At 42.4% G+C, this 21205-nt stretch overlaps 2 protein-coding genes across 14 annotated transcripts in view; both read right to left on the bottom strand.

The window, feature by feature from the left end:
- The window catches only part of LOC117355233 (zinc finger protein 271-like), a 906970-nt gene that overhangs the window by 112145 nt on the left and 773620 nt on the right, over nt 1-21205 (bottom strand). The window lies entirely within an intron of this gene.
- Nucleotides 2158-17607, bottom strand: LOC117355261 (gastrula zinc finger protein XlCGF57.1-like). The gene is made up of 4 exons (XM_033933561.1): nt 17281-17607; nt 16578-16704; nt 16032-16151; nt 2158-6833 (listed from the first exon to the last, which is right to left on the bottom strand). The coding sequence occupies exons 1-4, from the start codon at nt 17302-17304 to the stop codon at nt 5509-5511; spliced, it is 1596 nt and encodes a 531-aa protein (XP_033789452.1). The 5' UTR covers nt 17305-17607; the 3' UTR covers nt 2158-5508.

The raw sequence follows: 21205 nt of genomic DNA, 5'->3' as shown, positions 1-21205 counted from the left end.
AGTAATTTGCTGTATTGCTATTCCAGTTAAAATAAATAATAGTTTGTTATTATTTGATGATATTTGACTTCTTGCTCTCATAGTTGTTCCGAATAATATAGTATCATATGTCAAGGCTACCGGGTTTTCCAACATCCTATTAATTTGGGGCCAAATCGATTTCCAGAATGATAAGATAAATGGACAGAAGAATAAAAGATGGTCTAATGTCCCAATTTCAACATTACAGTGCCAGCATCTATTAGATTTTGAGCTATCAATTCTATGTAAACGTGTAGGGGTCCATAAAGCTCTATGTAAAAGAAAAAACCAAGTTTGTCTCATAGATGCTGACACCGTACATTTTAACCTCCAAGACCAAAGTTGTGGCCATTGAGATGCACTAATTTGATGCTTTATCTCAATGCTCCAAATGTCTCTAAGACTATTTTTTGGTTTTTTATTTATATATCCAGATATTAATTTATACCACTGTGCAGCTTCATGACCTGTTGAATTTATCTGGAAACATAAGAATTCCAAACTATGATAATTAGTAAGATTTTTCCATTCAGGGAACCCTACCTGAATGGATTGCTTCAATTGCAACCATTTAAAATATTGAGTTTTATTAAGATCAAATTTATGTTGCAATTGTGAAAATTCCAGCAACTTACCATTTTTTATTACATCATCCAAAATACGAATACCTGCTATCATCCAATCTTTCCAGATTATTTTGAAACCGCCGATTTTGATCTTGGGGTTTAGCCAAATTGTTTGAGTTGTTGATTTATCAATTGGTATAGGAGTTAGATTACTTACATATCTTAAAGTTTTCCATGTATCCATAAATATTTTATGTTCTTTGTATAACCTTGGCATTATGATACTAACTACATGACTAAGACGTAAAGGAAACATGAGTCTCCATTCTAGCCAAAACCAGTCTGGAATATTGTTAGTGGGCTCTGGGAGGATCCAATACATGCCTTGACGTAAAATATAGGCTTGATGATACCTATAGAAATTGGGAAAATTTACCCCTCCCTCCGCAATTGGTTTTTGCAATGACACTAAAGCAATTCTGGGATTTTTCCCTAGCCAAATAAATTTTGTCAATGTCTTATTTAACTTAGTATAAAAAGATTCATGGAAAAAAACTGGTATCATTCCCATTTGGTAACAAACTACTGGCAAGATCATCATTTTAACTGTTTGTACTCTTCCCCACCAAGATAAATGCAAAGGATTCCATTGCTCACACATCTCTGTCACTTTTTGTAATAAAAATTTTTCATTAATTTTCATTGTGTCATCCAAGGTTTTTGTAATCCATATTCCAAGGTATTTAATAGCATCCTCCTTCCAAACAAAAGAGAATGCATCAAATAAACCTTTTGTACAATGTACATTTAATGGAAGAACTTCTGATTTGTTCCAATTTATCTTGTATCCTGAAAATTTTCCGAATTTTTCAATCAATTCCAATAAATATGGAATGGTAGATTCTGGATTCCTCAAATATAATAATAAATCATCAGCATATGCTGATATTTTGTATTCTCTATCTGAATGAGGTATACCTTGTATCTCCTTTACTTGTTGGATTGCTAATATTAAGGGTTCTAAAACTATATCAAACAGTAAAGGAGACAAAGGACATCCTTGTCTAACTCCTCTCTGTAGATTAAATTTTTCTGAAAACGTATTATTAATATATAATCTAGCAGAGGGGGAGCTATATAATGTTTGTATCATTTGTATGAATCCAGGACCTATATTAAACCATTCCATTGTTTGATACATAAATGTCCATTCTACTCTATCAAAAGCCTTTTCTGCATCCAGAGAAATAACAAAAGTAGGCTCATTCATTTTTTTTGTTAAATATAACATATGGAATGCCAATCTGGTGTTATGTGATGAATGTCTTTGAGCAACGAATCCTGTTTGTTGCATACCTATGATATATGGGAGAGCTTTAGCCAATCGTAAAGCTAAAATTTTTGCTAGTATTTTACCATCTACATTTATTAAGGATATTGGTCTATAGTTTGAAACCAAAGTGGGATCTTTATTTGGCTTTGGTAAAACAATAGTTAAAGATTCTGCTATAGTGCCAATAATAGAACCTTTATTAAGTTGATATTGATAAAGATTTAATAAATAGGGCAACAAAAATTTTTGAAATGTTTTATAAAATTCTACCGTATATCCATCACCACCTGGAGCGGATCCAACTCTAAGGGACTTCAATGCTGTTTCTAATTCTTTTAATGATATTGGTTTTTCCATACTTCGTTTTACATGTTCAGGAATTTTTGGACCCTCTAACCTTTTCAAAAATTCTAAACCATCTATTTCTTTATTTGTATAAGTCTCAGAAGAATAAAGGGATCTATAAAATTTTAAGAATTGCTTTAAAATAGGATCTATATGTGTAAATGTTTCACCATTTTCATCTTTAATGGCAATTAATTTTGTTTTCCTTTTTTTCACTTTAAGATAGTTTGCCAATATTCTTCCCGCCTTATTTGAGTTACCATAATATAGTGCTTGTTGAGAAAATATATCTTTCCTGATCAATTTAGATGAAATCTCATTATATTTTCCTTTAAGTTTTAATAATTCTTGTTGAATAGAAAATTCCCATTTTTCTATAAGTTTTATTTCTAAATTTTTAATCTTTTTTTCTAAATTTAAAAATTCTTTTTTGAACTGTTTTTTAAGATAAGCCGAATAAGAAATTATTTGTCCTCTCATTGATGCTTTACAAGCATCCCATAATATTTCTTTAGAGATTTCATTTTTATCATTCAGTTGAAAATAGTCCTTCATTTTTATTTGAAGATTATCACCAAATGTTGAATCAGCAAGCAAAGTATTATCAAACTTCCAGATTGGTCTATGAGTATCTTGATCTGCAATTTTAATTTTAATCCAGACCCCACCATGATCAGATAAAATGATTGGATCAATGGCAGCTTGTGATACCTGTTGTGCCAAATTATTAGATGTAAAAATATAATCTATTCTAGAAAAAGAATTATGAACATGAGAACAAAAAGAAAATTCTCGTCCATTAAAATGAAGTATTCTCCAAATATCTATCAAATTACAAGAATGTATCAAATTATCTAAACCCATAGATTTCATATATCTACTTGGGTTTTTATCAAATAGAGGATCCATAACAGCATTAAAATCCCCAGCTACTATTAAATTTGAAGTAGCCAGTGGTAATATTAGTTGTTGGATATTCTTGAAAAATTCATTTTGGTTCGAATTAGGGGCGTATATATTAAATAACGTCATGGTAGTATTTCCCATTTTCATTTCCACATTTACCCATCTTCCATTAATATCTGATGATTTCAAATTAAATGAAGCATTGCATTTTTTATTTATTAAAATAGCAACACCTGCTTTTTTCCCTATTGCTGGTGAGAAAAAACAATGTTTGACCCAGCCTCCTTCCAGCTTTTTTGATTCAATTTTTGAGAGGTGGGTCTCTTGTATAAAACATATATCTGCTTCTTGCCTTTTCAAGAATAGTAAAGTTTTTTTCTTTTTTATTATATGATTTAGACCATTAACATTCAAAGATAAAATTTTAATATCCATTTAAATTTTAAAGTAGTTTTCTTTCAAGTATACATATAGATTAATTATTTTTATTATTTTATCCCATTGTAATAAATTTTTAATATTATCCCCATCCCTATCTTTACCCTTCCTTTTATTATATATTTCCCTCCCCTTCCCTCCCTCCCTTCCCCATATAACTACGAAAACTTGGATACGCATACTGAGGTTAGGTGTAAATAACTCCACAAGCTATGTCTCATTTGAACTATAATAACTACATTATATTTTCCCTTTTGATTAATCCTAAATAAAAATTCTCTGGGTTATGACAATAATAAATAGGATTAATGAGGGAATTTAAACAAAATAATTATATTGTTATTCTTTCAAAGTAAAAATAAACAATATTACAATAGACTATGATAATTATTAATTATTCTTATTCTTATTCAATTCCAAAAACTAACTAATATTCTCTTGGGAGAAACATCTTTTTTACTTCAGCAATATATTTGTATTATATATATCGTCATAATACAGGAGCTTTAGTAACCAGACTGCCTCAGCTATCCTTTTATATCTATGTTCAAAAAAGTAAATGTTCCATTCACTATCCATCTCTGTCTGTACTCTGTGGACTAATCCCAGGAGCAATCGTTACTCGATATCGGCAATGTCGCAGTCCCGTTTCCTTTCATCCATACCATTGGACATATTCCATTTTTTCAATTGTACATGTCTTCCCTAGCAGTCTTGTCACCAATCTTCCCCCGTATCAATGCGAAGTTACAAGAGGTCTAGTTCTGTCTTATTGTGAGATCAAGTCATATTGGTATATATTTACCCTCGATCTCTTGAAACGCACATCAATCAAGAAGCATATCCTCCGATCAGAAGTCATCCAATTCACGAATCAGGTTCAACTTTCATTTCCAAGTCTGTATTCGCTGTTCTTATTGAAGGATTCTCCGCTCTCACAAGTAACGCCCCTCGCGATTTCCTCTTCCAATCAGAAGAGACTTCATTTTATTGTCAATGAGTTATAAGCAAGTCTCTGCGTCAGAATCTCCAACGGATTTCCTCTAACCTCGTGGTGTCTCATGTGCCGTAAGTCTGTTTTAATATAGATTCCAGAATTATGAAATTAGATAAGAAGTATGACTTTAGTCGTTTTTAGAATATTGTTCTTTCATTCCTTCTTATTAAGAACGTTCCAATTTTTCAAATTTTAATTCCATCCATGTTCAAATTTGCTCGTTGTATTTAAGATCCAACTGAAAATTTACTAAAGTCAAAAAGTGTATATTTTATATAAATGATTAAAGATGATAATTTTTCTTTAGTTGTTTTTAAGAAGACATTGGTTGTTCTAGTTGTTCGATGTATTCCTGTAGTTTTTCTGGTTCTGAGAAATTTTGAGTTATGTTGTTAATGGTGATTTTCATTATCGCCGGATATGAGACCATATCTTGCTCCCATAGATCTTAATTGGGGTCTCATATCTAAAAATCTTTTCCTTTTTAGTGCAGTTTCTCTTGCAAAGTCAGGGACTATGTGTATTTTTGCGTCCTGACACTTTAGGTTTTTATTTTCTTTGGCTAATTTGCAGATTTCTACTGCTTGTTGATGTCTTAGAAGTCTGAAAATTAAGGTTCTTGGACCCAGTTGAGAATTTTTTCTTTTAGATGGAATCCGATGTGCTCTTTCAATTTCTATTGTTGTTTTAAATTTCAGTGGGAGCACTTTAGGCAAAAACTGTTCCAAGAATGTAATAGGGTCATTTCTTTCTACTCCTTCCGGCATCCCGATAATTCGTAAATTATTTCTACGTTCACAATTGAAGTTTTTATTACACTCAGTACATGTAAATGGGTTGTGCCCTGTGTGGATGCTCTGGTGATATTTTAGGCATGAAAGCTGAGTGAAACTTTTTTTACACTAAGTACATGTAAATGGTTTGTGCCCTGTGTGGATCATTTTGTGTTTTTTCAGATGTGAAAGCTGAGCAAAGCTTTTATTACACTCAGTACATGTGTATGGTTTGTGCCCTGTGTGGATCATTTTGTGTCTTTTTAGATGTGAAAGCTGAGCGAAGCTTTTATTACACTCAGTACATGTATATGGTTTGTGCCCTGTGTGGATCCTCTCGTGAATTTTTAGCTGTGAAAGCTGAACAAAGCTTTTATTACACTCAGTACATGTATATGGTTTGTGTCCTGTGTGGATCCTCTCGTGAATTTTTAGCTGTGAAAGCCGAGCGAAGCTTTTATTACACTCAGTACATGTATATGGTTTGTCCTCTGTGTGGATCCTCTTGTGAATTTTTAGATTTGAAAGCCGAGCAAAGCTTTTCTTACACTCTGTACATGTGTATGGTTTGTGCCCTGTGTGGATCATTTTGTGTCTTTTTAGATGTGAAAGCTGAGCGAAGCTTTTCTTACACTCTGTACATGTGTATGGTTTGTGCCCTGTGTGGATCCTCTCGTGAATTTTTAGCTGTGAAAGCCGAGCGAAGCTTTTATTACACTCAGTACATGTAAATGGTTTGTACCCTGTGTGGATCATTTTGTGACTTTTTAGATTTGAAAGCCAAGTGAAGCTTTTATTACACTCAGTACATGTATATGGTTTGTGTCCTGTGTGGATCCTCTCGTGAATTTTTAGCTGTGAAAGCCGAGCGAAGCTTTTCTTACACTCAGTACATGTATATGGTTTGTGCCCTGTGTGGATCATTTTGTGTCTTTTTAGAGTTGAAAGCCAAGGAAACCTTTGCTTACACTCAATACATGTAAATGGTTTGTGCCCTGTATGGATCATTTTGTGACTTTTTAGTTTTGAAAGTCGTGTGAAGCTTTTATTACACTCGGTAGAGGTAGATGGTTTCACATTTTCATGATCTCTTTTGTGTAGATGAAGTTCTTTTTTGTGGGTTTTTCCTTTCCTCTTACCATGGTGGAATTTAGAAGTAATTTTATCACTATTTTTAATTTGGAAGGATCCCTCGGCTAGGTGTCTCTGGTCCTCAGGGATGTATCTCAGAACCCTGTCATTTCTCTCATACTTCCTGACTCCATCCCTTGAGACCTCTGTAGGGTCTCTCTGGTTCTTTGATTCCTGCTTATAATTCTTTGTGTTAATCTTCTCAGTTCCCTGGGAAATATTTTCACAGACATTTTTTGACAGTGTTTGGATTTGTTCTATTTCAACTGGATCTTCTCCTTGATTCTTTTCTCTCTTCCATTCATGTTGAATTTGATGATTTGCTGGATAAAAACAGAAGGTACTTCTCATGAGTTAGAAAACAGCAGTGGTTTCTATGATAATCTACTATAATAAAATGCTAAGCGCGCATGCACACTCTTACCGGCGTGTTCCCTGATCCCTGATCTGTAGATCCGTGGTCTGCAGGAGTGCGCATGCGCGCTTACAACGCATCTCTCTCTCTCACAGACCCCAAGGAGATGTGTGGGCTTGCCGGCCCCGGATCCCTTACACTTCGCTGACTGCTCAGCACACACACACCTGCACAGGGGAAGCGCGCAGGTCATCCAGCCAGCGTGAGGGGGGGCTACCAGCACCTGCCACGGGCTCCGCCTCGCCTCCTGTCACTGTGGCCGCAGCCTCACGCTTAGGTAGTTTTCAGCGGCGAACTCGACCCGCAGGCTCGGCCTTTCGCATGAGGAAATCGAGGTGCGGACGACATGCGCACATTGAGCCCCAGCTGGCGCCAGAACGCCGGGTGGAAGAAGCGCTCGCGCTGGGTAGAAGAGGCGCTCACCCTAGCGCCAGCAGGTGGCTGAGGCCCGCAGCCAGTCTGGGAGAAGAAGATGTGCACTATGAGCTCGATGGCCAGAGACGAGGCGCCCGCTGTCCCCGCAGGAAAGGTTCCTCGGCCTAGAACGCAGCAGCCCGGCCTGCCAACAGACCACCATACCTAACACAGAGAATTGACTCCCTTAACTCTCCACACTGCCATGTCCAGCTCACAAACTGGCTCTGTCTCGAGATAAATGCTTGAGAAAATGCTCTGCAAATAGGAAACTGACCAGTTCTCAAGCCACACATGAAAGTCCTGGTGCAACATAACCTCTATATATAGTACTAGTTTTTTAGCAGCACCCCTTACCTGATCCCCCTGCCTAGTAGTACCCCTTCTCCTTTCCCTGCTCCCTGCTGGGACAGACTCGAAAGAGGAGCTCCGCCCCCTTCCAGCAGTGCCTGCATCAAAATCTTCAGCAAGACTGCTGGAAGGGGGCGGAGCTCCTCTTTCGAGTCTGTCCCAGCAGGGAGCAGGGAAAGGAGAAGGGGTACTACTAGGCAGGGGGATCAGGTAAGGGGTGCTGCTAAAAAACTAGTACTATATATAGAGGTTATGTTGCACCAGGACTTTCATGTGTGGCTTGAGAACTGGTCAGTTTCCTATTTGCAGAGCATTTTCTCAAGCATTTATCTCGAGACAGAGCCAGTTTGTGAGCTGGACATGGCAGTGTGGAGAGTTAAGGGAGTCAATTCTCTCAAGGGTGCTAAGTGTGTAATCTACCAGCTGCCTTCCCTGCTTCATCAGCTGAGCTTGAACGTGGGAGCTTGCTGCTGGACTTTAAAAAGTCGTGGATTGCCAATTTAAGGATTACTCAGGATGATAAATTTTAGAAACTATTTTGAAAAACTGCATGTTTGGAAAGAACTCTAAGTTTTTGCAGTTTGATGTGGATTTGTACCATAAAGATCTAGATATTTTCTCTCCTGAAACACTTTTCTAAATCTAGATTCAAGAACTCAGTTAATTGGGAGTAACAGCAACTGAGAGGTTTGTGTGTCGCAACTGGAAGTAGCTTTTGTAGTTGACTGAACTAGGTATCTATATCTTCAAACCTGTTTACTGTGTTAGGTATAAATTCTAAGTTCTTTATAATATTTTAAAAATGGATTATCTAATTAAGAGAATCTTACTTTTTCTATTTTTATATCTGATCTGTTTTAGAAGCAGGTTTTTAGGAGTATTAGCTATGCAAGATCCGACCAACTTTATCTCCAGTCACACACACTTTATAATTGTTCTGAATTAGGTCCATTTCCAAATCAAGTGCTAATTTCTTCATGTCATCAGTCTAGACCAGTGTTCTTCAACCTTTTTACACCCGTGGACTGGCAGAAATAAAATAATTATTTTGTGGACCGGCAAACTATTAAGACTGAAATTTAAAAACCCCGTTTCCGCCCCGTCTCCGTGAGCTCGGTCCCCAAAAACCATCTGATCCCATCTGCACAAGCCGCAGTTATGATTTTATATTGAACGTATTTTATTAAAGTATAAAAAGAAACAATATTCTGAACAATTGTGATTTTATAAATACAAATATACAGAGCACGGACCAACAAAACCCCTGTCTCCCCTCACCTTCACATATCTCCCCTCTACTATCAGGAAAACTGAACAAGCCAAGTTATTATAGAATGCTACACAGAAATATCATGCTAACAGAATACTGCAGTCCCCAGTTATGTCTCTAGCAGGATATATAATTAAAATCTGATATATTCTAATGACAAAATAGAAATACAATAATTTTTTTCTACCGTTTGTTGTCTCTGGTTTCTGCTTTCATCTTCTTTTCACTCTTTTCCTTCCAGCATCTGCCCTGTCTCTTCAATCCAGCATCTGCCCTTCCATCCACTGTCTGCCCTCTCCCCCTTACATATGAATCTGACTTCTTTCTATGCCCCTCTCCCCTGTCCATCCAGCCTGTGCTTCCTCTCTCCTTTTTACATCATTCATTCCATTTTCACTGCTTTCTTCATTTTTCTCTCTCCTACACCAGATCTAGCATCTTTATCCCTTTCTCATTTCTCTGCTGACCCCTTTCCAGCATCAATCTCTCTCTACTTTCTCATTCCTCTCTCTCCCCTTTCCCTCATCTGATCTCTCCATTCCATCCTGATCCCCTTCCCCTCCTGTAATCTCCCTGCCAGCTGTTTCCTTCCTTTTTTCCTTCTCCATTCCCTCCTCCCCCTATCCAACATTAACTCTCTTCCCATCCCTTTCCCTCCTCCCCTCTCAGCAGCATCTCTCCTTCTACCGCCCTCCAGGTCCAGTAGCAGCTCTCCCTTTATCCAGCAGCTTCCCAGCCTCCTATAGTGGCTTCCTCCCCTTCCAACAGTTCTCAGTACTTGCCTGCAGCAGTGATTTACTTAGGCAGCCTTGGGTCCGTTGCTGTCTCTGAGGAAAGAGGAAGTTGTCGGTGAATCACTGCCCTGGCAAGTAGGAGAGCTGCTGGGAGGGGAGACAGCCACTGTCGAAGGCTCCCCAGGATCTTGCTCCTGCACACGCTGACCATCTCCCTTGTACCTGCAGCTCTCTCCCTTCCACTTGCAACTTCCCCATGGCCCTCTCCAGCAACTTGGCAGGGGTGGCAATCAAGACAGGCTGCCGACTTTGGGACCTTCACTCTCTGAGTCCCGCCTATTTTATTTCAACTTGTTGTTTCTGAACAGGCGAGACTCACAGAGGGAAGGCCCCGACATCGGCAGCCTGTCTTGATCGCCCGAGGCTAGGAGGAACAGCAGTCAGCAGGAACCGCAGTCAGGAGGAACCACAGTCGGCAGGAAAATTAACTGCCGACTCGATCTCGCTGGCTCAGCACGGACCGGCAGAAATTTTCTGCGAACCGGTGGTTGAAGAACAATGGTCTAGGCCAGGAACCGGTAGAAATTTTCTGCGGACTGACACCGGTCCGCGGACCGGCGGTTGAAGAACAATGGTCTAGACCAGGGATCTCAAAATCCCTCCTTGAGGGCCGCAATCCAGTCGGGTTTTCAGGATTTCCCCAATTAATATGCATTGAAAGCAGTGCATGCACATAGATCTCATGGGGGAAATCCTGAAAACCCGACTGGATTGCGGTCCTCAAGGAGGGACTTTGAGACCCCTAGTCTAGACCTACTTATAGAAGAGAGCAATGATTAAAAGGGAACACAACCAAAAACAAAGAACTTGTGGAGAGTTGATGTCCAAGACGAAAGCTTGATTAAAACTGATCAATAATCCACAAGGGAAAAGAAGAGGATTCAGAAGACACATATTATTCAACAAAGGTTTGGGCTTTCCTTAGCCAAGCTCCCAGGAGCATCCTCTTCTAAACAGTCTCTCTCTCCCAATTCCACAATTTCCCAGGACTCCTATCAACCCCTAACTAGGGAAGTTTCTTGTGGAAGCCTCTTCCTCAGGACCTCCTCTTTCACAGGGACCTCTGAATGATTCTTTGTGGCATATAAACACCTCTCTGCTCGAGTCTCACCCCCTGACTCAGTAGGGATGCCTTATTAAGGTGGCATCGCACTGAGCTGTAGAGTTCAGTGCATTCTGGGACATGTAGTCTGCTCAGTTCTGGGATAGCGGCCCCTGCTGTATGGAGGCGGAATGGTAGCATTAGTGAAAGAAAATCCCTTACTCCAGGCTCTCTCAAACTTCCTTGAGCCGGGGCACACTAAAGGTAGTGGCCACGGCTTGAGGCACCCAGAAGTGCGCGGAGATCGCCTTGATGACATCACGCATGTGCATGACATAATCACATCAACATCTGCGAATGTGCAGAGGCCCTCTAGAAGTGCCCTTAGACGCCAGCAGGGGATGCCAGCAGGGAAGAGGGCCAGAGAGAAGGAGTGGCACTGGCGCCAGCTGATTGCCAACCGCAGTGTTTATCAACTACTTCAAGCCAAGTACCCCCTAAGTCTAACAAATATCAACTGAGTACCCCAACCACAGACCTCCCTAGGCCCATCCAAGCTCTACCCCAGATCCCATCCCCTTTATTAATTGTAACACAATTTTTTCCATTCATTTTTCATATACACAGCAGATATAAATTCTCAAAACTAACACATTTCAATCACTATATTTAAATAAAATCATTTTACCTATCGGCGATCCTCTGCAGGCTGCTGTAATTAGCTTTAAAGGTGAGACCAGGCCAGGGGGGAAGCCGAAGGACACTAGAGAGAAGGGGGAAACATGCAGGTCTTTGGCGAGCGCTGGCACTATACTGCGTAGGGAAATCAGCTGGCATAGTAACATAGTAGATGACGGCAGATAAAGTCTGCCCAACTTGATTCAAATTCAAATTTTTTAATTTTTTCTTCTTAGGTATTTCTGGGCAAGTATCCAAAGCTCTACCCGGTACTGTGCTTGGGTTCCAACTGCCGAAATCTCTGTTAAGACTTACTTCAGCCCATCTACACCCTCCCAGCCATTGAAGCCCTCCCCAGCCCATCCTCCACCAAACGGCCATATACAGACACAGACCGTGCAAATCTGCCCAGTACTGGCCTTGGTTCAATATTTAATATTATTTTCTGATTCTAAATCCTCTGTGTTCATCCCACGCTTCTTTGAACTCAGTCACAGTTTTACTCTCCACCATCTCTCTTGGGAGCGCATTCCAGGCATCCACTACCCTCTCCGTAAAGTAGAATTTCCTAACATTGCCCCTGAATCTACCACTCCTCAACCTCAAATTATGTCCTCTGGTTTTACCATTTTTCTTTCTCTGGAAAAGATTTTGTTCTACGTTAATACCCTTCAAGTATTTGAACGTCTGAATCATATCTCCCCTGTCCCTCCTTTCCTCTAGGGTATACATATTCAGGGCTTCCAGTCTCTCCTCATACGTCTTCTGGCGCAAGCCTCCTATCATTTTCGTCGCCCTCCTCTGGACTGCCTCAAGTCTTCTTACGTCCTTCGCCAGATACGGTCTCCAAAACTGAACACGATACTCCAAGTGGGGCCTTACCAATGACCTGTACAGGGGCATCAACACTTTCTTCCTTCTACTGACTACGCCTCTCTTTATACAGCTCAGCATCCTTCTGGCAGCAGCCACTGCCTTGTCACATTGTTTTTTCGCCTTTAGATCTTCGGACACTATCACCCCAAGGTCCCTCTCCAGGTCCGTGCATATCAGCTTCTCTCCTCCCAGCATATACGGTTCCTTCCTATTATTAATCCCCAAATGCATTACTCTGCATTGAATTTTAGTTGCCAGGCATTTTTATCGCTCCTTTCAGCTTAGACCTCTGTCTTTCCACTTCTCTTATGTCCTCCAGCTCTTTCTTCATGTACTCTCCCATTGCATTAAAGTCCGTACGTTTGAAATCTAGGACTTTAAGTATCGTGCGGCCGCTCTCCACTTTAGCCGTTATATCAAACCAAACCGTTTGATGATCGCTACTTCCCAGGTGAGCACCCACTCGAACATTAGAGATACTCTCTCCATTTGTGAGGACCAGATCTAATATCGCTTTTTCCCTTGTGGGTTCCATCACCATTTGTCTGAGCAGAGCCTCTTGAAAGGCATCCACAATCTCCCTACTTCTTTCCGATTCTGCAGACAGAACATTCCAGTCCGCATCCGGCAGGTTGAAATCTCCCAACAGCAGAACCTCCTCTTTTCTTCCAAACTTTTGGATATCCACAATCAGATCCTTATCAATTTGCTGCGATTGAGTCGGAGGTCTGTAGACTACACCCACTTAGATAGAAATTCCATCTTCTCTTTTCAGAGCAATCCATATCGCTTCTTCCTCTCCCCAGGTCCCTTGCATTTCGGTCGCTTGGATATTGATTTTTACATAGAGAGCTACTCCTCCACCTTTTTGACCATCTCTGTCCTTCCTAAAAAGATTATATACCGGTATGTTTGCATCCCATCCATGTGATTCATTGAACAATGTCTCTGTGATAGCGACAATATCTAGATCTGTCTCTAACATCAGGGCTTGCAGATCATGAACTTTGTTGCTTAGACTGCGAGCATTTGTGGTCATCGCTTTCCAGCTATTTTTCAGCGATAATGTCCTTTTTCGTATGGATTTTTGTTTCGTTTCACTTTCCGTTGCAATACTAAGAAATGAGTTGCTGATATTGCTTATGTTACAGTCTTTACTACTATCACATCTTTTCTTTTGCCGGGGGTGGTCTCTATAATTGTCCTTTGTACATACACCACCCCCACCTTCTAGTTTAAATGCCTAGAAAAATATTGTCTAAATTTCTCTGCAAGGTTTCTTTTTCCTGCTGTAGTAATATGTAGCCCATCAGTGCAATATAGCAGGCACCTCTCTTCCTCCTCAGTGTGCCATGGCACACTAGGAATCTCAGGAGGCACACAGTTTGAGATACACTGCCTTTCTCTTTCACACCAAGCTATTCTGGTTTCATACTGCCCTACATGATATCCCTAACTTGCTATCTCTACCATCCGGAACCATCCTCAAAGTACACAAATCATCTAAATACTAGGTGTAATACTAGATTCAACGTTTCTTATGCACCACGAATTTCCAACCTCTGGAAGAAGACACTCCACAGCATGAAGCGACAGATTGATCAGACCTTTGTTTGAATGTCATGTTGTTATGATGATAAAATCATTTTATCGTAGTTAGACTACTGCAACTCCTTGTATACAAGTCTAAACTCTGCCAGAGAATTTCACAGGAACGGGTTCCTGTGGCAAACCGCAGTAAGTCTACGGGAACAGGAAAAATTGTTACCGGTTTACCGCAGGAACGGGAGCAAGGCCTTTTACCACCGTGCGGAAGCAGTAAAAATCCTTACTCCCATAGCAACAAAAAAATTGCACCAAGGTCAGACTCAGGAACAGTGATAGCGTTAGCGGCAACACCTCCACGGGACAGCGTCTCCTCCCCAGCTCACATCTTGTCTATATTACCTGAACAAAACAGCTGCACTTGAATGAAAATCTTCAAGGATATGTTCTAAGGCAGTTCTCTCAAACTCGCGGCCCGTGGGCCACATGCGGCACGCCAGGTTCTATTTTGAGGCTCTCTGGATGTTTATCTTAATCACAAAAGCAAAATAAAGCAGTTTCTTGATCATTTGTCTCTTTAGCTATAAATTACAATATTATTATTAAAACTTAAACTTAAAAGGAAAGATTTATAAACTATAAAGAGTTTTACCTCATGCAAAGTTGTCATTTCTTTAATAAGACATTAACTGTTGTTTTCCCGAGGCCCTCCAAGTACCTACAAATCCAAAATGTGGCGCTGCAAAGGGTTTGAGTTTGAGACCACTGCTCCAGGCCTTCCTTCTGACAACGAGCCTCTCCTTGATATAACTTCCAGTTTCGTGAAATAAAGTTACATCAAGAAGGGGCTCGCCAGCATAAGGCGGCTTTGTGAACAGGCTTCTGAAGATTTTTCCTCATGGCAGAGTTTCACCTGAAGAAGCCGGCGCCCTCCACTTCAGCTCCAGCTCTAGAGCCAGCTAGCACCCTGCTCCCACTGGTACAGTGATAGAGGCAGCGGCCACCCCACCACCATGAGGTGTAAGTTACACTTCTCCCTCCGTATTCACGGTTTCAGCATTTGTGGTTTCGATTATTCACGGTTTTTAGCTTGCTGGCTCCCCCCCACACCCCCTCCCCAATTATATCAGCTTGCATAGAGAAATTGCTGATTCCAAGCGTTTACAGAGAAAATTGCTGATTCCCAGCAGTTAGTTCACCGTGTTTTGCCGCTCCTTCAGGAACAGCCCAGGTCTCCCACCATGTTATTCGCAGTTTCACCATATTCACAATGGTTTTTAATAGAAAACAGCAAATAACATATGAAAAAGTTATTTGCGGTTTTTCTGTATTCACGGATCTGTTAATCCCCTATCACAGTGAATATGGAGGGAGAAGTGTATATCAAGGAGGGGCTCATCAGCAGAAGAAAGGCCTCGGAACAGACCTCTGAAGATTTTTCATTGTGGTGCAGCTGGCTCCTTCAGATAACGTAGGCACAAGGGAAGATGGGGAGGAGATGCTGACCCGAGGGGTGGGATGTTGCTGCTGCTGCTATCATGCATCTGTCGAGGGTGGGTGCTGGTTGGCACAAAGGCTGGAGCTCAAGTGAAGGACGGTGTTGGATCTGGACTGGGGGAGAGAATTTGGACCCATGGGGAGCTGGGGCTGGAGGGAAGTTACAGATAAACAGAAAGCAACCTGGATCTTTCCTTTCCTCCACCTCTTCAGAGCTAAGACTGTGTGGCCCAGAGGTTAAGCCTAGAGAATGACACGGGGACAAATCTTTCCCCATCTCCACGGAAACTCATTTTCCTGACTTGTCCCCGTGAGTTCTTTTCCTGTCCCTGCCCCATTCCTGCAAACTCCGTCCTCATCTGTATAAGCCTCAAACACTTTAAATTCATAAGTGTTTGTGGCATGTGAGGTTAAGGCAGGGCTTACAGGAATGGGGCAGGGACTGTGAGAAAACTCGCAGGCATGGGATGGGGAAATTGAGTTCCTGCGGGGATGGGGACAAAATTGTCCCCATGTCATTCTCTAGTTAAGCCTTCACTTACAGTCCAAGTGATTTATCCTCATCTATAAAGGGGTAGCATCCCCAGCAGTTCCCCTACAGAAGGTGTTTATCCCAGTCCCTTTTATTATTGCACTCACCTGAGCAGCTGCTTTTCCCAGTTTCTCTTTCCTCCGATTCAGGCTCACCCCTGATGTACGGCTCTTCCCCATGTTTGATGTGGGATATAATCTTAGGGGTGAAGGTCGGAGAACCTGTTGCTGGGGTAAGAAAATTACATTATCTTAAAATTTTATACCTTAAAAAAGTAACATAAACCTAGCATTACCAAACGTCCAGGGAAACCCGGACATGTCTTTTTCGAGGACTATCCAGAATGTTTTTTTTTAAGATAGGGGAGTCTGTCTGGGTTTAGCTGGCACTCCCAACTTATGATTTTAAAGTGTTGGAGGCTTGGGCAGATGAGGACAGAGCTTTCAAGGATGGAACAGAGAAAGAACTCGCAGGGATGGAGAAAGATCCTAAGAGGACAGGGACAAATTTGTCCCCATGTCATTCTCTAGCACTGCGGGACAGCAAGACTCTCATGGTGTCGTTTGTGTTCATCACACGAGACAAACATAATCAAAATTATCTTTATAATGATGGTCCACTACTGCTAATAGACATGTAAATGTATCCATTACCCAGTGAGAGCAGGGTCTGATAGTTGTCCTTCATCACCTCCCTGTAGAGCTCCTTCTGCTCTTCATTTAAATACTCCCACTCCTCCTGGGAGAAAGAGATAGCGATGTCCTCAAACTTCACCTGCATCTGAAATAGAAACCAGAAACACACTCAGCCTCTTCCAGCACTTCCAGAAAGAGGCCTCCCAGGGTTGATGCTTATTAGGGTGGAGGGAAATTTACATTCACATAACCCACAGTCCCAGGGTAGTTGTGTTTGAGAAGAGCTGCCAGTGCTGGGGCTGAGTGAGGCTGATGTTTCTGGGTTTAAATAGTTCACAGCCACCTAACACACAATCCCAGAGTATCTCTCAAGGGCAGATGTACAGAATTGATCTTCACATAACCCACAGTCCCAGGGTAGTTGTGTTTGAGAAGAGCTGCCAGTGCTGGGGCTGAGTGAGGCTGATGTTTCTGGGTTTAAATAGTTCACAGCCACCTAACACACAATCCCAGAGTATCTCTCAAGGGCAGATGTACAGAATTGACCTTCACATAACCCACAGTCCCAGGGTAGTTGTGTTTGAGAAGAGCTGCCAGTGCTGGGGCTGAGTGAGGCAGAGGGAGATGCTTTGGGGTGGACAGAGAGTATTTCAATCCCAGAGGAGGGTTCTGGGCACTGAAGGGTTTCTGGGTTGGTCTCTCTCCTTTCAACAAGACCCACCTGGGCAGAAGCTCCTGCAGCCATTTCCCAGGATCAGGCTTTGCCTCTTGAAGTGAGCGGGAACCGGAAGTTTCGGCTCAATTGGAGGAAGAAGAAAAGACTCGTTTCCTGTTAGGCACAGTATGATGACGTCTCTATAGGGGCGGTGCTTCAAACAGGGTTATCTTCTTCTTGGCTCTTCCCCTTTCAGAGCTGATTGGTCAGTTTCTGGGGAGGATTTTCAGCTCCCGGTACTCATTGGTTAGACTGATCCTGGGGCGGGGACAGGAGTTGAAGCGGACACGAGGAGAATCATTGCAGGGCTTTGCCTTCTTCAGGTAGGAAACGGACCCCTGCAGCCATTCTCCTGCCTTGGCTCCTCCCTCCCCGCACAGCCTCCTGTGGATCTCAGCTCTGTCCAAGCTCCGCCCCTTCCAGGAGGAGTCTAGCAAATGTGAAGCTCCGCCCTCCCCCTTGTGACGTCATCGGCCTTTGTCCTATTAAAAGCAGTGCTGGCTCTCCCTTTCTGCTCTTCTCTCTCTCCTTTCCCCCAGCCCTGCAAGAGAGAAATCCTGGAGCCAGGGAAAGATCACGATTCATGTCCAGATCCTGCCCAAAGGATGGATGGAAGTGGAGAGGAGAGGGGAAGAAGCTGGATGGGAGGGCAAATACTGCATAGGAGGAGAGGATAAAGGAAAAAAAGGGCACATGCTGGATGGGTGGAGGAGGTTCAGATTAGTGAGTTACTGGAGGGGTGAGGGAAAGAGGTGGCGAGTTGGAGGTAGACAGTGAAAGAGGGAAAGTGAGGACTCCATAGTTGGAAAAAATTTAGTCTGCTACTACTGTTAATTATTTCTATAGAGCTACTAGACCTATGCAGCGCTCTACAGAGTCACAAAGAAAAAGACAGTCCCTGCTCCAAAGAGTTTATAATCTAAACAGATAAGACAGACAAACAGGTTATCATGGATACAGTTAAGGGGAATGCTTAATCAGCCGGCTGGGTTGGTGGGCAAAGGAGTAGGGTCATTGCAAGACCCGCAAGCCAATGGCGGCCCACCTTTTTGGCAGTTGACACTGTAGTCTAGATTTCCATTCCCCCCCCCCCCCAATGGGATCCATTGCTGCAGAAGCTCTTCCTCTCTAGGGGTCACCAACAGAGTGAGTGAGGTAATCACACTGGATTCTGCAACCTGGATGTTTTCCTTCTGCTACTACTTCATGTCATGTTACTTAGGCAGGAAGCCTTAGCAGAGGGAGAGCTTCCAGGCCGGCGAAGGCAGTGTATTTACTTCATCTGTACTGCCACAACCCAAAGAGTGAAAGAGCAGCTGCCACCAGATCATGTGGAGGGAGGAATTCAGGGGAGGTTATGAGGAATCATAGTAGGGGTGGTTTATATGCAGGACCACAGGGATGGGGAGGAAAACAAAAGAAGGATGCCAGACCTTCAGGGGAGGGAAAAGGAAGGAGAGGACAGAGATGCCAGGGAAGAAGGTGAGAGAGTAGGGGAGAGGGGGAAGAGAAGAACAGAGAGATGTCAGATCACAAAGGGGGAGGAGGGAAGGGAAGGACACAAAGGCCAGACTGTGGGAAGGAGAGGAGAAAGATGTCAGACCACCAGAGAGAGAGAGAGGATGTGCTACACAGGGATGGAAAGGAGGGGGAGATAGAGGAGATGGTGCACAGGGATGGGAGGGTGGGCAAGAAAGATGGAAGAAAATGTTTAAGAAAAGATTGGAATAAGGGAGAAGAAAGCGAGAGAAAATTATACACATAGAAAGGGAAGGGAAGTGCGAAGAGAGGAAGGAGATGGTGCATGTGGATAGGTGAGAAGGGAAGACATAGAAAAGTAGATAGATCTGAGAAGGAAGAAGAAAAATTGAAGAAAGTTGAATATTAAAAGTTAATGCCAAAGATGGATGTAGCGTTGATCCAAACAGACCGGGGATTTTAAATTACAGTCCACTTGAGGGGGCAATTCTTTCAAAATAGAACAAAACACAAAAAAAACCCTCTCATCAATACTGGGCAAGTTTCTCAAATAGTATCTTCATATAACATTTAAAGGCTTTTAAATATTTAAATGTGCTCATAAGCTCTTCAGCAAGGCGCCACAGCAGCGGTACAATGTCGCTAGAAAGGTGCTTGGATATTTTAATCATAACACATTGCATGGAGCAAGGATTCTCGCTTCTACTGGAGTGGCAAATGTTATGGCTCTACGAAAAAGCACAGTTACTTACCTTAACAGGTGTTATCCAGGGACAGCAGGCAGATATTCTTGACTGATGGGGTAACGGCACCGACGGAGCCCCGGTACGGACAATTTTAGAGTGATTGCACTCTAAGAACTTTAGAAAGTTCTAGCTAGGCCGCACCACGCGTGCGCGAGTGCCTTCCCGCCCGACAGAGGCACGCGGTCCCCAGTTAGGATAAGCCAGCTAAGAAGCCAACCCGGGGAGGTGGGTGGGACGCAAGAATATCTGCCTGCTGTCCCTGGATAACACCTGTTACGGTAAGTAACTGTGCTTTATCCCAGGACAAGCAGGCAGCATATTCTTGACTGATGGGTGACCTCCAAGCTAACAAAAAGAGGGATGGAGGGAAGGTTGGCCATTAGGAAAATAAATTTTGTAAAACAGATTGGCCGAAGTGTCCATCCCGTCTGGAGAATGCATCCAGACAATAGTGAGATGTAAAAGTATGAACTGAGGACCAAGTAGCAGCCTTGCAGATTTCCTCAATAGGAGTGGAACGGAGGAAAGCTACAGACGCTGCCATAGCTCTAATCCTGTGGCCCGTGACAGAACCTTCCAGTGTCAGGCCCGACTGAGCATAACAGAATGAAACGCAAGCAGCAAGCCAATTGGACAGAGTGCGTTTAGATACAGGATGACCCAACTTGTTAGGATCAAAGGACAAAAACAGTTGAGGAGATGATCTGTGAGGTTTGGTGCGATCAAGATAGTAAGCCAGAGCACGTTTACAATCCAAGGTATGCAAAGCCTGTTCACCTGGATTAGAATGAGGCTTTGGAAAAAAAAACAGGTAGAACGATGGATTGGTTAAGGTGAAACTCAGACACAACCTTAGGAAGGAATTTTGGATGTGTACGAAGGACGACCTTATCATGGTGAAAAACAGTGAAAGGTGGATCAGCCACCAGTGCATGGAGCTCACTGACCCTCCTGGCAGAAGTGAGAGCTATCAGAAAGACCACTTTCCAAGTTAGAAATTTAAAATGCGTTGTGGCCAAGGGCTCGAAAGGAGGCTTCATTAACGCAGAAAGAACCACATTAAGATCCCATACAACAGGAGGTGGCTTAAGAGGTGGCTTCACATTGAAAAGGCCCTTCATGAACCTTGAAACTAAGGGATGAGCTGAGAGGGGTTTTCCATGAATCGGCTCATGAAAAGCTGCAATAGCACTAAGGTGAACTCTTATCGAAGAGGATTTAAGACCAGAGTCAGATAAGGACAAAAGGTAGTCCAACACCAGACCCACTGCTGTAGATATGGGATTATGGTGATGTAACAGGCACCAGGAAGAAAACCGAGACCACTTTTGTGGGTAACATTGAAGAGTGGCCGGTTTCCTGGAGGCATCAATAATGGAACAGACAGGCTGAGAAAGGAGAGCATGAGCCGAAGTCAGCCCGAGAGATACCAAGCTGTCAGGTGCAGAGACTGTAAGCTGGGATGAAGTAGCGTTTGCTGATGCTGTGTAAGTAGTGAAGGAAATAGTGGAAGAGGTATGGGTTCCCTGGAACTGAGTTGAAGCAGAAGGGGGAACCAATGCTGTCTTGGCCACCGTGGAGCGATGAGAATCATGGTGGCTTGTTCCCTCTTGAGCTTGAATAGTGTGCGCAGCATGAGCGGAAGAGGAGGGAATGCATAAAGGAAGAGATTGGTCCAATCCAGGAGAAATGCATCGGGTTCCAGA

The sequence above is a fragment of the Geotrypetes seraphini genome, chromosome 2, assembly GCF_902459505.1.
Source record: "Geotrypetes seraphini chromosome 2, aGeoSer1.1, whole genome shotgun sequence".
NCBI lineage: Eukaryota > Metazoa > Chordata > Amphibia > Gymnophiona > Dermophiidae > Geotrypetes > Geotrypetes seraphini.
The sequence above is the reverse complement of the archived record's forward strand: the minus strand, read 5'-3'. Positions and strand labels throughout refer to the sequence as shown.

Bases quoted from the DNA above. Each gene is read 5' to 3' on its own strand.
- LOC117355261 (XM_033933561.1), bottom strand. From the start codon at position 17,304: ATGGCTGCAGGAGCTTCTGCCCAG. The intron at 16,705-17,280 runs GTGGGTCTTGTT...TTTCTATTTCAG, and splicing joins CTGCAGGAGCTTCTGCCCAG to ATGCAGGTGAAGTTTGAGGA. The intron at 6,834-16,031 runs GTGAGTGCAATA...GTTTTTATCCAG, and splicing joins TGGGAAAAGCAGCTGCTCAG to CAAATCATCAAATTCAACAT.